The sequence below is a fragment of the Caretta caretta genome, chromosome 8, assembly GCF_965140235.1.
Source record: "Caretta caretta isolate rCarCar2 chromosome 8, rCarCar1.hap1, whole genome shotgun sequence".
NCBI lineage: Eukaryota > Metazoa > Chordata > Testudines > Cheloniidae > Caretta > Caretta caretta.
Genome location: NC_134213.1, coordinates 8002786 through 8020462, shown reverse-complemented (window position 1 = coordinate 8020462; position 17677 = coordinate 8002786). Strand labels below are relative to the sequence as shown.

At 45.2% G+C, this 17677-nt stretch overlaps 2 protein-coding genes across 2 annotated transcripts in view; one reads left to right on the top strand and one right to left on the bottom strand.

Moving 5' to 3' along the window:
* The first annotated feature begins 424 nt into the window (after positions 1-424).
* Positions 425-17677, top strand: part of CANX (calnexin) — a 65006-nt gene continuing 47753 nt past the window's right edge. Inside the window, exon 1 of the mRNA XM_048859973.2 lies at positions 425-662. The gene's annotated coding sequence lies outside the window, so the exon portion shown is untranslated. The remainder of the gene's footprint in view (positions 663-17677) is intronic.
* Positions 8001-16045, bottom strand: LOC125640880 (leukotriene C4 synthase). Its single transcript, XM_048859975.2, has 5 exons — positions 15826-16045; positions 11361-11460; positions 9970-10040; positions 9648-9729; positions 8001-8997 (listed from the first exon to the last, which is right to left on the bottom strand). The coding sequence occupies exons 1-5, from the start codon at positions 15881-15883 to the stop codon at positions 8871-8873; spliced, it is 438 nt and encodes a 145-aa protein (XP_048715932.2). The 5' UTR covers positions 15884-16045; the 3' UTR covers positions 8001-8870.

Below are 17677 nucleotides of genomic sequence, written 5' to 3'. Positions count from 1 at the left end.
GTGCCTCAGTTCCCCATGTGTAAAATGGGATCAGTATATTAAAGACTGAGAGGTGCTCGGACAGGCAGAAAGGCCCAGATAGATGCCTAAATACCTTTGAGGATGTGGGCTGTTGCTCCTGAAATGAATGGGGCAGGAGCCACTGCAGTAGCTTGTGAATGGTGCTAAAACACATATTGGTCGCATGATAGCAGGGAGACTGTGTTGCTTTGATTGTACTTTTACATCTATTGGCATGGTGCCTGTCATGCTTTTAGATTGTATCTCAGTCTCATGCTGAGTCCTATGGTTTGATTAAAGATCATTAAGCAGCAGTGGGATGAAACATCACTGAATGACAGGTTTCAGAGTGGTAGCCGTGTTAGGGGGAGGAGCTTTCGTTTTGCACAGAGTACTTAATACACAGGACAGTAAGACACAAATTCCGAGTCACAGCACCTTTAAAGGGAGAATGGGTTAGAAGGTGTTTCCATGGGATTCAGAGACACTCGGTACTTGGTGCCAAAGCCCCTCAGATTCTTATGCTCCTCCAAAGGCGAGAGAGGAGAAGAAGAAAGCTTGCTGTAGTCCCTTCCTATTGCTGAGTCATTAACTTCTTTTTGCTGAGTCATTCTGCAGCTGTGTCTGACAAACCAGGAGACAGACAAGCAGGAAGGCTCAAGGTAGGTAGCATCTGCAGACTGAAATGGCTGGGTTGTAAAACTGGCTGATTATGTGAAAAATGGAACTGGCCTCTGGAGGAGTGGTAAGCACTGCACCTTGAATTTAAATCAGGCAGCAATGCTGTGAACAAAGAAGGGGGAGCTGCAGTGGCAGTCTGGAATTGGCTATTTTGTTTTAACTCTAGAACTGGTAGGTTATTTTGGTTACAATGTGGGGGCGGTGGGATAAAGTTTAAAATATTATGTAGTTTGTTGGTATAAAGAATTAAGAAACATCTCGCCATGTGACAGATGGTGTGAAATGTCTGTTCACCACTTATGTTAAAAAGACACTGTCAGTGTTAACGTCAAGGTCCATCTTGTTTAAGATTTTTATAAAAACTGTTAGAAGAAAACTATCTTGTTGTTTATATTGCTGTACCACCCATTGATCTCCCTCAGGATGGGGATATTGTGCCAGGTCACTGTGCAGCTGTTTTTGTTTGCATTTGAACCTTGTTCTGCAAGTGTTTGCTACCCCAGACACTGCAAGGAGGCGCATGAAAGCCAGGAAGTGAAAGTGATTTATCATCTTCCATTGTTGTATGCAGTGTTGTTTTCACCATGTTGGTCCATGGATATGAGAGAGAGAGAGACAGCTTTCAAGCCACACAGAGCTCTTCTCTCTCACCAGTAAAAGTGGGTCCAGTAAAAGATATCACCTCACACACCATATCTCACTAAAGTGAGTCAGTTTTACCGTTCAAACTGAGTGAAATACAAGAAAGCAGGGACTATAAAAATTTTGAAATGAGTCATTTAAAAAAACCCTTTTGATTTTCATAATCTTTGGTGTTGCATGTTACACAGTCAGGAAAGTGGTTTGGTAGGGGTTTTAGGTAAGATTTATCATTTGGTAGCATGCTATGTTAATGGCTTTTTGCACTGTGGAAATGAGGTGGAGTCCCCCTTGTAACAAATAATATTAACACATATATAGTGCTTTTGTTTTTTAAAGCCACAGTACTGAGATTCAGGGTCTGGTTTTCAAAAGAGCTCAGCACACTGGATGCGGAATTCTTTTGAAAATCTGGCCACTAGTATGAGTGCTGAGCTCTCCAAAATCTGATCCTTTGGGATTCACTTTTAGAGGGGCTGAGCCTCCAGAACTCCAGATGAAGTCAACAGCTGCAAGTGCTCAGTGCTTTTGGCAATCAGGCTGTAATTTATAAAGCCTCACAAAACCCCTCCTCTGGGAGATAAAAAGTAGCCCTGTTCTCAGGTAGAAAAAGGAAGGCAGAGATGTCATGTGTTTTGCCCAAGACCAAACAGCCAGTCACGTTTTTTTATTCTGTGTGCTGCAGGTGGACTTGAAGAATGCACCACAAATTATTTTATTTTTTTCTCCTCCTGTATTTTTATTGAGGCTGGTTTACATACATATGGTTGCATGGTAATGTTTGAAATAAACACAACATAATTGCTATAGTGTTACTCAGTCTGATTTACAGACCTTCCCACCCGGGGATAGGGGTTATTAACTGATGGGGTTATTGTCCCTCTAGAGGGATATTTGTAAACTTACCTTTGGTCTCCTGATATGTACAAGGAGAGGGTGTTCTATTAAAGCTCTGAACACACCATTTCACAGCCATAAATATGCCGATCACCACCTGAAGTGTTCAATATAGATTTTTCTCATGAGCGCACAAAGCTTTTTTTAATCTGTGAGCGAAGGCATTTTCCAGGAAAAAGAAAGGCATTCTCCTTGTGGTCCTTGAATGGCTTTTCTCAGGTGTGGTCCTGGGAGAGAACATGGCTCTCAAGAAATTAAACAGTAAATGCCTAGCTGAAAAACATTCAAGCGACAGCCTCCGCGGAGGAGTAAGAATGTACTGTACTGGTTATTACAGTGGGGGGGGCGGCAGCAGCACTGGAGGTGAGGTTGAGCTTAGTTTACTTTTTGACAGCCAATTTTTCAAAGTGCTCTAAAATCCACACGCTTACTTTGAGTCGCCTTGAAACTTGCTGTGCTTCACCAAGGTCCAGGATCGGGTTAATGGTACAAAGTTTAGATTGTTAGGACAAAGGTTTCCTGATGTAAAACCTTACTTAAATCATGGGACATCAAAATTTTATAGTTTTTATATATGCACACACACACACAAACACACTTTCTATATTATTTATTTAGTAAGGAAGGATTAATAGATTTACAAATCCTTGCCATGTATAAATCAAACAAAACAGCATTACAACAGTGAGCTTTTGTTTAAAGAGACATTCAGGAATGCAGTCACCAGATCTCTCTGGATTTAATATTTTTTGCCTACAACTCGGGCTCACCTATGGCTCTGATCTTCCCCAAACATATGCCAGCTCAGATCACCCTCCTGAAGCTGATCTCAGCTTGCATCTGGCACCCACTGCTCCTTTGGGGAAGCAATATTTTAAGAAGTTATTCAGGGTAGAGAAGTTGGATCTACAGTGTGGTTCAAGCCAAGTGGATGAGCCAGAGTAACAAGGTGGCTGAGGTAATATCTGGTGTCTCTCACCAACAGAAGCTGGTCCAATAAAAGATATCACCTTAATCACCTTGTGTCTCTAATAACCTTGGACTGACATGGCTACAAGAACAATGTAAGAGCCAGAGTAAGTCATTTGTGCACATGCAGCAAGATTGGGGCTCTGTCGCAAGCCAGATGTTGGAGTATGTGGGTGGCTCATGGTGACATACTGTGGCCATTGAACCCACCTGGCACCCACATAAAACAGCAACTTATGTTTATCCTGAAAAATACTCAAGCAGCATATTTAACTATTTATAGGTTTCAGAGTAACAGCTGTGTTAGTCTGTATTCGCAAAAAGAAAAGGAGGACTTGTGGCACCTTAGAGACTAATCAATTTATTTGAGCATAAGCTTTCGTGAGCTACAGCTCACTTCATTGGATGCATACTGTGGAAACTGCAGAAGACATTATATACACAGAGACCATGAAACAATACCTCCTCCCACCCCACTCTCCTGCTGGTAATAGTTTCTCTAAAGTGATCACTTTCCTTACAATGTGTATGATAATCAAGTTGGGCCATTTCCAACACAAATCCAGGTTTTCTCACCCTTCCCCCCCCCACACACACACAAACTCACTCTCCTGCTGGTAATAGCCCATCCAAATTGACCACTCTCTTTACAATGTGTATGATAATCAAGGTGGACCATTTCCAGCACAAATCCAGGTTTTCTCAAACCCCCCCCCTTTTTTTCCAAAAACCACACACACAAACTCACTCTCCTGCTGGTAATAGCTTATCCAAATGGACCACTCTCCTTACAATGTGTATGAAAATCAAGGTGGGCCATTTCCAGCACAAATCCAGGTTTTCTCACCCCCCCACCCCCCCACACACACAAACTCACTCTCCTGCTGGTAATAGCTCATCCAAACTGACCACTCTCCTTACAATGTGTATAATAATCAAGGTGGGCCATTTCCAGCATAAATCCAAGTTTAACCAGAACGTCTGGGGGGCGGCGGGGGTGAGAAACAACGGGAAATAGGCTACCTTGCATAATGACTTAGCCACTCCTGGTCTCTATTTAAGCCTAAATTAATAGTATCCAATTTGCAAATGAATTCCAATTCAGCAGTTTCTCGCTGGAGTCTGGATTTGAAGTTTTTTTGTTTTAAGATAGCGACCTTCATGTCTGTAATTGCGTGACCAGAGAGATTGAAGTGTTCTCCGACTGGTTTATGAATGTTATAATTCTTGACATCTGATTTGTGTCCATTTATTCTTTTACGTAGAGACTGTCCAGTTTGACCAATGTACATGGCAGAGGGGCATTGCTGGCACATGATGGCATATATCACATTGGTGGATGTGCAGGTGAACGAGCCTCTGATAGTGTGGCTGATGTTATTAGGCCCTGTGATGGTGTCCCCTGAATAGATATGTGGGCACAGTTGGCAACGGGCTTTGTTGCAAGGATAGGTTCCTGGGTTAGTGGTTCTGTTGTGTGGTATGTGGTTGTTGGTGAGTATTTGCTTCAGGTTGGGGGGCTGTCTGTAGGCAAGGACTGGCCTGTCTCCCAAGATTTGTGAGAGTGTTGGGTCATCCTTCAGGATAGGTTGTAGATCCTTAATAATGCGTTGGAGGGGTTTTAGTTGGGGGCTGAAGGTGACGGCTAGTGACGTTCTGTTATTTTCTTTGTTAGGCCTGTCCTGTAGTAGGTGACTTCTGGGAACTCTTCTGGCTCTATCAATCTGTATCGGGCATTGGCACCCTGACAGCAGGATTGTCTGGCTATGTAGACTCCCTCCTCAGGCCCTACGCTACCAGCACTCCCAGCTACCTTTGAGACACCACTGACTTCCTGAGGAAACTACAATCCATCGGTGATCTTCCTGATAACACCATCCTGAACACTATGGATTTAGAAGCCCTCTACACCAACATTCCACACAAAGATGGACTACAAGACGTCAAGAACACTATCCCCAATAATGTCACGGCTAACCCAGTGGCTGAACTTTGTGACTTTGTCCTGACCCATAACTATTTTACATTTGGGGACAATGTATACCTTCAGATCAGAGGCACTGCTATGAGTACCCGCATGGCCCCACAGTATGCAAACATTTTTATGGCTGATTTAGAACAACGCTTCCTCAGCTCCCGTCCCCTAACGCCCCTACTCTATTTGCGCTATATTGATGATGTCTTCATCATCTGGACCCATGGAAAAGAAGCCCTTGAGGAATTCCACCATGATTTCAACAATTTCCATCCCACCATCAACTTCAGCCTGGTCCAGTCCACACAAGAGATACACTTCCTGGACACTACAGTGCTAATAAACAATGGTCACATAAACACCACCCTATACCGGAAACCTACTGACTGCTATTCCTACCTACATGCCTCCAGCTTTCACCCTGACCACACCACACGATCCATCATCTACAGCCAAGCTCTGCGATACAACCGCATTTGCTCCAACCCCTCAGACAGAGACAAACACCTACAAGATCTCCATCAAGCATTCTTACAACTACAATACCCACCTGCGGAAGTGAAGAAACAGATTGATAGAGCCAGAAGAGTTCCCAGAAGTCACCTACTACAGGACAGGCCTAACAAAGAAAATAACAGAACGTCACTAGCCGTCACCTTCAGCCCCCAACTAAAACCCCTCCAACGCATTATTAAGGATCTACAACCTATCCTGAAGGATGACCCAACACTCTCACAAATCTTGGGAGACAGGCCAGTCCTTGCCTACAGACAGCCCCCCAACCTGAAGCAAATACTCACCAACAACCACATACCACACAACAGAACCACTAACCCAGGAACCTATCCTTGCAACAAAGCCCGTTGCCAACTGTGCCCACATATCTATTCAGGGGACACCATCACAGGGCCTAATAACATCAGCCACACTATCAGAGGCTCGTTCACCTGCACATCCACCAATGTGATATATGCCATCATGTGCCAGCAATGCCCCTCTGCCATGTACATTGGTCAAACTGGACAGTCTCTACGTAAAAGAATAAATGGACACAAATCAGATGTCAAGAATTATAACATTCATAAACCAGTCGGAGAACACTTCAATCTCTCTGGTCACGCAATTACAGACATGAAGGTCGCTATCTTAAAACAAAAAAACTTCAAATCCAGACTCCAGCGAGAAACTGCTGAATTGGAATTCATTTGCAAATTGGATACTATTAATTTAGGCTTAAATAGAGACCAGGAGTGGCTAAGTCATTATGCAAGGTAGCCTATTTCCCGTTGTTTCTCACCCCCGCCGCCCCCCAGACGTTCTGGTTAAACTTGGATTTATGCTGGAAATGGCCCACCTTGATTATCATACACATTGTAAGGAGAGTGGTCACTTTAGATAAACTATTACCAGCAGGAGAGTGGGGTGGGAGGAGGTATTGTTTCATGGTCTCTGTGTATATAATGTCTTCTGCAGTTTCCACAGTATGCAGCCGATGAAGTGAGCTGTAGCTCACGAAAGCTCATGCTCAGATAAATTGGTTAGTCTCTAAGGTGCCACAAGTCCTCCTTTTCTTTTAACTATTTATAATCGTTCATCCAAATGACAACACAAAGGTTTACACTTGTCACTGTCTCCTTTCTAAGTGCTCCAGTTCCTTGGAAAAAAAGGTGTGAAGGAGGATAGAGCTGGTAGCTGAGGGGCAGTGGGGTGATCCCAAGAAGCCTCCTCATGTACCATCCCTCCAGCGCTCCCTCGCCATGCCCCCTACTACTACCACCACTTCTTCAAAAAGGGGGAAATTTATTCACATGGAGTTAAGGATGACCAACAGTGCCTCCCACCATTCCAGGCATTGAGTGCACCTCTGAAAACCAGGGAATACAGAGTTATGGTACATACCAGCCCCTGCCCCACAAATTTAAGTTTGCCCTCTCTGAGTGGTGCCCCAGACACCCCAGCACTGTATCACTCTGCTGCAATGTACTCCTTGCACCAGTCATTACAGCTGTCCCTAACGCAGTGAAGGGTAGCTGGGGAGTGCCTCTGAATGAATGAGTGAAAACACTTCTGTAGGACACCATACTACATGAAATGCCACATTCCTCTATCATTCCTCACATCTACTTATTATAGAACTGCTCTGGCTGAAGCCTACTTACAGTCAATGTTCCCTCTAATTTTTGACAGGCCGTGTGCGCAAAAAATTTCTTCTGTGCAAATTATTGTGCATGCGTTGTTTTGCTGTGTGTGCAGGGTTTAGGATCTGTGTGCGCACGCACACACGCACAGCTTAGAGGGAACAGTGCTTACAGTATATCTCCAGTGACTCTTGCCAGCTTCAGTGGGCAGAGTTAAGGTTGTAGGGTGGGGCTGGTGTGTACCACAGCTCTCTATGGGCTGGTTTTCAGAGTTTAAATATAGGTTTACTCAACGCTCAGGAAGGGTACAGGCACGGCCAGCCAGTTACCCTTCACTCTGAATTAATGAGTTTTTAGGTAGTGAGTAACAAGTAGCACTTAGCCAGCGCTTTATGTTTTTAAAGCATTGCACAAATATTAAATAATGAAGCTTCACAGCACAAGTGGAAAGTAAGTACATTTTAGGCAATAGCCCCATTTTGTTTATGAGAAAATACGCCTGAGGAGAATAAACAATTTGCCCCAAATCCTGGAGAGTTATTTGGAGAGCAGGTACTAGACATTGGGACTTTGTATCTCAAAGTCCTCAAGACTGAGCCACCTCTGGAGAAACACTCCACAATGAAAAAGGATCCCAAACAGCTTCCAAAATAGCAGTGGATTTGGTGAACTAGACCCAAAACAGAAGAGCACTGTGCCTGATTTGTGAGACTGTAGGCACATAGTAGCCATCTGGGGTTGCAGCCATTACCGTCCTCAGCTACTCACATAGAGTGTTTTCACCCTGGAGCTGGGGTGTGATTCCCAGCTCCATGAGACATACCTGTGGTAGCTCTGATCAAGCCAGCGCTCTAGAACTAGAGAGTAGCTGCCACTAGTAGTGTGAGCAGTGAGAGAAGCCAGCCATCCTGAGGACATAGCTATGGGTCTCTGAAGGACACACACTCAGGATAGCTAGTCCCTCCTGCTGCTTGCACCACCCTGGCTACATTTTAGTGCACTAGGTCAGTCAGAGCTTGTATGGTATGTCTCCTCAAGTTGGGAATCACATCCCCCGCTCAAAATGTAGACACACCCATAGATGCAGAATGCAGCCATGACCATTAGCTGCCACAAACAGGGACACAAAACAGCTCCATTCCCTTGCCACCTGGGGTCAACTGCCATGGATGTTAGTCACAAACTTCCATTGATTTCAATAGGAGCAGGACTGGGCTCTTGGTCAGGAGAGTGAAGTGCTTAGAATGTAGACACTGATTGTGTCTGACATTACACCACTAGAGGGCAGTACTATGCACAGCCATTCAGTTAAAAGAAAAGGAGTACTTGTGGCACCTTAGAGACTAACCAATTTATTTGAGCATGAGCTTTCGTGAGCTACAGCTCACTTCATCAGGTGCCACAAGTACTCCTTTTCTTTTTGCGAATACAGACTAACACGGCTGTTCCTCTGAAACCAGCCATTCAGTTAACACCTATAGGAGGCATGCAGGAGACCGATTATGTGGACCTAATGAAGGGGACACATTCAGAGAGGCCAGGAAGGGATGGTGCTGTCCAAGGAGCTCCTTTCACAAGCTAATGAACAGAAGGACATTCATCCCCACATAGTGAGAGAGCAAGAAATGCAAGATCCCAACTGCTGCGAGTCCAATAAGAATCCAGCGAACTCCAGTGCTGAAATACATTGGGGCTAACCTGGAGGGAGACAGAGTGCGCAGACTTAGAAGCATTGGCCTCTCATAAGGGGAATAATATACCCCGAGAGAGAGAAGTGGGGAGAGAGTATAGTGAAACCCATCAGACTCCCATTCACACCTCCCTATGGCCCCTAGAAGGGAAGGTGAGGTTAGAACTCTCCCATCTGTACTAAGTTCCTTCCCCTTGTGCTAGCTTGCCCCAGGCGCATGCACGCACACACACAAATACCGCATGTGATCAGGGGAAGCTCAGAACCCCACGAAGCAGAAAACTCTCCTTGTGTCTCTTCTGTACACTTAGCCCTAATCCTATATCCAAGCTCATATTAATGGCTTCTGGCTCCCTATAATATTTAACACAGTACTCATCAAACACCTGCCATGACATCGTGATGTTAAAGAGGCCCCTATAAATATCTGTGGGCTCTAATTCCCTAACTGTATTTTTATATTCCAGGGAAGAGAACTCTTGACAGTTCTGACTCATGCTGATCTTTCTAACAGAGGTAGGGATCCTGCTGCATCCTGAATAGGCAGCAGGACAGCAGTCTCAGAAACCAAACTCTTCCACACCCCAAGTGCTTTAAATCCCATGCCCAAGACCCCAAAAGAAGAAGTCCACGCCCCACCACAGCAGGGCTCCATTACCTTCCCAAGGAGGACTCCTTATACCCCACAAAATAGTGGTAGCGGGAATAGAGATAAAGCAGGCCCAAGGCAGCAGTCAGACCTGCAATCGAGAGGAGGAGACAAATTACAGTAGCTGACACCAAAGGCTTTTTGGAACTTTTTGACCAGCCTGTCCCTCTAAGGCTAAAGCCTCTAGGGAAGATCCTGACTGTTCCCTCTCTATTGCGGGTGCAATCTTGCCAGAGAGCTGAGGAAGCAAGTCCTGTTGACTCTGCCCACCGGGCCGGCACAGAGCTAAACAGATCCAGCTTCCCCCACGCCCCCCATTTAACCAACTCACCTTGATGGAAGAAGAGGCCAGCCTGCCAGAGAACAGCCAAGAAAATGGAGAAATACTCAGAGCAATTCACCCTGGAGGAAAAGAGGAAGAATAAGGTCAGCATGCTGCATCTCTCTGGGGCTTTCCAGTGGCTCCAGACTTCTGCTTTTCCATAGACTACTTCTCTGTAAAGCAGTGCTCAGTGGCTTGCACCCATTCCTTTCCTGCCACCGTCTTCAGAATAAATCTCTTATCTAAACCCAGCTAATGGGGTTCTATGGAGTAACTCAGAGCAGAATCTGGGCCATAATACTCAATTACTGTGATTTCTTCCCATAAGTTTTCAGAGTGCTTTTCACTCACCCAGCACCCTGGGCAGTGGTGAGCCTGGTGCCTGAGATTTCTGATACATGCATCCTTCTCCTCACCTTCCCTTATATTTTCCTTGGCAGTTTGGTTCCAAGTTGGTAGAATGGTTGTGTGCTCTGTTCGCCATTGCAGCCATCTTCACGAATGATCTAGTCTGAGATTACAGATCTGAGGACTATCTCCTGCACTGTCAGGGAAGTGGAATAAATGATCCCAGTAGGGTTTTCCCATGTTTCGGATCAGATCCTGCACCCCTGCTCTGGTGATGCAGAGGAGATGGAAACTGGCCACGTCTCCTTAACTAGGGATTACCCCGGTGAGCATAGAGCCTCCTATGCCATTCTCCCTCCCCACTACAATACCTGACACAGGGGCTATGTCAGGGGCACTGTACTCTGGCTATTCCCAGTTGACGGATCTCCCTGGGAGCTGTTACCAGCTGATGGAGTTTAGCGCTACAATTAGGCTATTCTAAACTCTGTTAGGGTTGGTGTAAAACCAGTCTGGGATCAGAGATCTAGATCTGGATCCCCATCATCCTCCCTACTCCATTCTGTGTGCTGTGCCCAAGGCTGGTTTCTGTCATCTATAGCCGAAAGGTATATAAGTGAAAGTCTTAAACTGAACCATAGTGGCTAACTTCTAAGCAGTCCTAACACCGACACTAATAAATGCAAGTGAGTCTGGCATTGTGGGGTCCTCCCTGAGATGAAACCTTGGCATCAGTGCCAAACTGAACCAGCCAGAGTAGGAAGGATGTATAGCAATAATCAGTCCCCTCTGTTTAAAATGCGGCAAGCCTTCCACCAAGACAGCAGGCTGATTGACAGAGCAGGGAGATGGGCAGCATGATTAGTCATTGCCATTCTGTCAGCCATATAGCCCCTACAGCTCCCTCTCTCTGGCCTCCCAATACTGTAACCACCTGCAGTCCTGGGAGAAGTCTTGTGAGCAAACTGTCTGATCAAACTCTGTCAGCAAAGATGACATAGGAGGCTACTATGGCCCCATGAAGCAGGTCATAACAAAAAACAACGTCTTACTGTGCTCGAAAGACCCTCTCAAAATCAGGTGGCCCTGAGACTTTTGGAGGAGAGATCCCGTACGCCCGCCTGGCATAGATCACCTGGAGGGAGAAGTAAGCTGCAAAGAAAGAAACAAGAAAGCATGATCTCGGCAGCCTTCATGGAGACCAGGAGACTGTCATAGATGATGGAGCTCAGTGTTGTGCTACAAGGGCTTGTTAACATTCCACCACCACATGAAAGAAAAGGTTGGTGTAACGTCCCTGCATGCAGTGGAGTCATTTCCCCCCACACCTTATACTGCTATTGTTATATTAGCTCTACCATAAAAGAGTTATACCCAGGACTCAGACAAATATTTCTGAAGAAAAAAAAGTGATGCCTTTGGAAGGGACCAGATTTCTCCACTAGTGAGAGATTTTCAAGGGTTTCCAGAGAGAGGATCTCTCCAGCTCTGACAAAGCTCCACACACATCATCCAGATTTCACAGGACAGACTTACATTACACTAGCCACATATTGGTCTAATTTCAGGAACATGATACAAATATTTCCAGCCTGTGCACTTGATATAGTGTCAGTTACCACTTACATCTCCCATCTTAGTTCTGAGGATGAGAAAAATATTTTTAAATGGAAGACAAATCAATTTCCTAATCCCTCATCCTTCCTTTCTGCAACACATGCACCTCTTGAACAGGTGTTTCACAGACCAAAGAATGAAGAGACCTGATTCTCATTTACATTAAAGCATCCCTGCACGTCTCTGGTTCTGGAAAACGGGCCTTCTAATCCGATTGTAACCTTTAAAGTGGGCTTACAAGACCCCTTTCCATGATAAACGTGGTATAAATTGCTCTTAGTGTAAATAAGAATCAGGCCCAATTTTTTGGTGAGCTGCATACTGGAAATTTGGCAACGTATCAGTGACAAATCTGGAAGGAATTTCCTAGACAGTAAAGTCCAAACCCATATAGTAATGTCCCGTGGACTACTTCAGCATGCTCTTGGTGGCTGTTCCTTTGCCTAATCACTCTTAGGAAGGCGGTTCTTGTGTCCAAACTTCCCCTTTCTCCAGTTTCAGACCTGTAATACACCACCAGCCAAGTTTCCTCCACATCTTTCTGATTACCCCACTCTGCCTCTAGACAACACCCTCTTTGTTTCTATATTAGATTTTTTATTTAGAATGATCAATGGACCAACATTTTTAGGGGCAGGTCCGCCAATCAGACTTGTCCATTGTGAGGTCTGAGGGGGCATAATTTCCTGTGGACTTTCTGGTCTTGGCTATAACTTTTTGCCATGTTTGTCACCTGGTTCTAATATGGTTGATTACCATCATGATGCACATCTATGTCTACAACATGGTAATGGATGGCTCACAATGAGGTGAGCGTAGACGATGCTCAGACTTTGAGACCAAGGCTATACTGTGATTTTTCTGGGAGTAAGTTAAACCATTTTCTGGAGTAAGTGAGACTGTCTTTGCTCTGTTCTTCTGCAGCATACATAGGAGCACCTATGTCTCCATAATTGGGTACAACATTCCACCTTCCTTCCACACAGAGGTGTGGGAGGATACAAAGTGCTTAGCACTATGTGTCAAGACTCAATATGAAATCAGATTCTCCCAGGACTCACCCCCTATGCCAGCTATGTCAGCACAGCTACCTATGTAACCAGAAAGAACCAGCGTGACTCAGTCTCATCTCTTGTCTCTAACCCAAATACCTTGCACTGTGAGAAACTGCCTAGAAAAGGTCACCTGAATTTGAGGCAGTCTTAGGAATCAGTGGGTAGCCACTACAACAGCTACTTTTACAAAGTCTGGACTGTTCATACAACCAGAAGTTCTGAAAGCACTGAGGGACAGCCATTAGTGAAGGAAGCAAACCCGACTATGCAGGCATGGATAAGTGGCCCCAACCACACTGCAAAAACACCACTGTAGAATCCAGTTACTCTTAGACAATCAGCCTGGCCACCAGCAAGTCAACTATGTTCACAAAGGGGACTCATTACAGTCTACTTATAAGCAGACCAAAGAGTGATTATATAGACCAGGCCTGTTATTTTCAAAGGAAAGAGAAGACACAAACATATCTCTCTCATTTGCATCATAGTACCAGATTTTGAAGTCCCAGATTTCCTACTACTGAGGAATCTGATGGAACACACTATTACCTTTTACCTCCTGAGTCACACCACAGCAACCACACACACTCGTGACTCTCATGCTCCCTGGGTCCAGGGAGCTGGCTTTAGGAAGAAGTAATGTGTGTATATGTGTGTGTGTGTGTGTATCCTATGTAGGAGCCATTGAAAGCCTAGGGTCATTAGAAAGCATGTAAAAATGGCCAATGGCAGCAGATAATCCTACGTACTGTTTGCAAGCGCCCGGTCAGACCTGCCAGAAAACCATGCACACGGATTTCTGAAAACCTTTCCAGCCACTCGGTTTTTTACCATGTAGTGCGGAACCAGATCTAGAGAGATTCCCTTCCTACCAGAACCCCTTGCTTCCTGTCTGCCGAAGGGTTTTTTTCCATTGCTTCTGGTCACTCTACTCTTCTGCAGTTGTGACATTGTTTGGTTTTCTTTTTGTTTGCACTGTCCATGGACTCTTTTGTTTGAAGTCCATGGACCCTGCAGGAAAGAATTAGCCTATTTGTAAAATGGAGAGATTCTTCTGTTTCCTGGGGAGCTTTCTACATTTGTAAAGTGAGATGTATCAAGAAATGCCCAAGTGAGAGACTGGGTATATTTGCACTACAAGTACTACAGCTATGCTGTCTCGACATTTCCTATGCTGATGGAAGGGTTTTTTCCGTTGATGCAGGTAATCCACTTCTCTGAGAAACAGTAACTACTTCGACAGGGGAATTCTTCCTTCGACATAGCTGCATCTGGAGCAGGTCAACCTAACTACGTCGCCACAGGCCACAAAATTTTTCACAGACCCAAGCAACGTAGCTAGGTTGACTTAAGTTTTAGGTTTACACCAGCCCTGAGAAAGATGTCCTTCCCTCAGACTCCCCCACCCTATTACTCTGGCATCACTGACAGCCCTTCTGGTAATGCATTTAGAAAACCAGCCCAAATACTCATTCAGCATCTGAAGAGCTACAGGAACAATGGCAGAAATTTAATATACAAAGCAGGACTGTGACAGGGTTTTCTCTACTCACCACTTGGCTCGTTCCATTAGACTAATTCCAGCTAATTCCTCAGATGAGCCACAAGCCTTGTGGCTCATCTGAGGAATTAGCTGGAATTAGTCTGATGCCCCTTCCTGTAGTTATTCAGCCAGGAACTGCAGCAATTTCCTCTTCATGGCTTAGCCCTCTGGCTAAGTCACATTAAAGTTCTCCCCACTTACAGAGTATCATCAAAGTCTGCTTCCAACCACCACCAAATGGGCTATCCCTAGTGTGTCACTGTCACTCCAGCAGTGACACGTAGGGGAACCTAGGTCCATCCTTTACACCTAGGGTTGCCAGGCATCTGTTTTTTTTACCAGAATGCCCGGTCGAAAAGGGACCCTGGTGGCTCCGGTCAGCACTGCTGACCAGGCCGTTAAAAGTCCAATTGTCAGTGCAGCAGGGCTAAGGCAGGCCCCAACCCCGTACCCCAACCCTAAGCTTCCTCCTGCACCCCAAACCTTTCATCCTCAGCCCCACCCCAGAGCCCACATCCCCAGACAGAGCCTGTACCCCCCTCTCACCCCAAGCCCCTGCCCTGAGCCCGTGCCCGTACTCCAAACCCCTCGGCCCCAGCCCTGAGCCTCCTCCCACATCCAAACTCCTTCCTGGAGCCTGCACCCCCTTCCACACCCCAACCCCCTGCCCTAGCCCTGAGCTCCCTCTTACACCCCAAACCCCTCATCTCCAGCCCCACCCCAGAGTCTGCACCCCCAGCCAGAGCTGTCACCCCCCTCCTGTACCCTAACCCCATGCCCCAGCCCAGTGGAAGTGAGTGAGGGTGGAGGAGAGCAAGTGATGGAGTGAGTGTAGGGGACAGGGGTGTTCTGTTTTGTGCGATTAGAAAGTTGGCAACCCTATCTACAATAGGTTTCAGTTCAGGGACCCTCAGCCCAGTAGCTCTCAGTTTGTACTCTTCCAGCCCTTACTGCTCCTTCCTTGGCCTGCTTCCTACAGCATCACTACCGCTTCCTGCTCTTTCCCCTTTGCATCAGGGAGTATAACTGCAGATCTTCCTACCCCCTCAGCCTACCAACTTCCTCTCTATAGATCCTGTCCAGCTCCTCCCGCACCTGGACTTCACCAGCAATTAGGACCTAGCATGCCCTGCTTTTCCTCCAGGTGTAGCCTAAAGTTAATTCTCCTAATTTACCCCTTCAGGCCTTGTGTGGGGTAGACACCCCATCACAGGAGTTATTAATTAATGCAAATAAAAGGAGCGCAGCAATGATGTAAACTGGCTAATCCAATTGTGGGGAACGCATGTTCAATCACTATACCTTGCTCCAGGACTCCCAGGACCGTCACAGCAGCCAGCAAGTGAATCTGATCCAGCATGTTGTCTCTTCCAGATTATGGAGTGTCCGTTTTGTGCTAGAATGGTCTGCTGGTTAATTTCACTCTCCTCTGATCGGGAGGGCAGTATGTGTTATAGAAAGCAGGAAGGGTTGGCTCCTAGTGACCTTGCAAGCTCCAGAGATTGATGCTATCAACTGGACGTTGCTGCCTTTCCTTTTGACTGACACACACACACACACACACACAAAAAGTGAAGCAACAGGATGTTATAGGAGTCTTTAACCAGGTCAGAAATTTCCATTCCCACTCTCTTCCTTTTGAGAATGTATGGTAGGGAAATGGGGGAAACGTGTGGACCAGCAGCTGGGAGCAGAAGATAAGCACTATCAGCCAACAATCAGCTGACTAGAAAGTGTCTGATTAAAACTAAAAATCCTGACCACGTTCACACATACACCCAGGGGTGGCCAAAAGATGCTTTTCTGACTGGTATCACAGATGAAAACGCCGCTCTCCGTGGGATGTTATGTGCATGTATCTTTCAGCTTATTGGACAATAGTGACCCAGCACTGCCAGTGTATTTTCACTATACTAATTAATTTCAGATTACTCATCCTCAAAAATAACTGTCAAAACAAGAACTTCCCAATGGCTGTGACACCAGCATAATAATAATTAATAAATAAAATACCCATGTGATGATTCTGCCATAATGGTGGCATTGGATGGTGGGGGAAGTTCAAAGACAAACAGAATCTATTCTGCAGGGTAATACTTTACTTTGGTCCTGCCTCAGTGCAGGACGTATGTGGACTAAATGACTTCTTGAGGTCCCTTCCAGCCCTACATTTCTGTCATTCTGTTAAAACTTGCAGGCTGAGATTTTTCAAAGCCACTGAGGAGCTTTAGACACACAATTCCCAGTGAAACAAATGGGAGTCAGTCATGCACCTAAATCCTCCAGTCAGCTTTGGAATTCTCACCCACAGGTTTTACACTTTTGGCAAAGCTCCCATTGCCATCAATGGGAGTTCTGCTTGAGTGAAGGTTGCAGGATGCATTGGGACACAGCAAAAAACCCACTGATACTTGCTGTAATTTCCACCTGTGTAAATCAGGAGCAGCTCCACTGAAATGAATATCCTCCCACTAATGTAAAATTAGCATATGTAAGAGCTGAATTCAGCCCTTTGTTTCCTTCCTCTGTGTTATTGCTGAGTAGTTTCCCTTTAATCCAAACACAGAAAGGAGAGAGGAATAAGATAAAATGGTCATTAAATATGACTATGGAAGAAAACAAGGCCAACCCATCCTAGCTGACAGGAATTAAACAAAAGGTCAAGTGACATTAACAGGCTTCTCCTTTTCTAATACATATATTTTTAATGATAGAACTGCAAAGGAAACAAATAAGCTGGTGCCCTTTTTTGCTGCTTTATGATGGATAAAGAATACCAGAGGAATGTCCTTGCTTGTTTTTGTTTTTTTTTAATTTAGAAGTATTATTGTCTTCTAATCTCTGGCTTTTCTTGAGGATACAAGAAGGGGTAGGCGTTTTCTCAGACCTCAGTCCAAGGGGTTGGAGTCTTTTAATCTTTAACAAGAATTTTTCTCCCAAGTGTTGATCACATTGGAGCCTACTAACAACAGGAAATAAAAAACAAATACCAAAAATTGTAGAGCCCTGGTTCTTCTCTCACTTGCTTTGGTGTAAATCATGACAATATGCACTGCAATCAGTGGAGTTCTACGAGCATAAATTCAGTGTAAATGAGAAGAGAATCAGGTCTGAAGAGTTTTAAAGAATCTGAATTAAAAAACCTTTCTCCTCT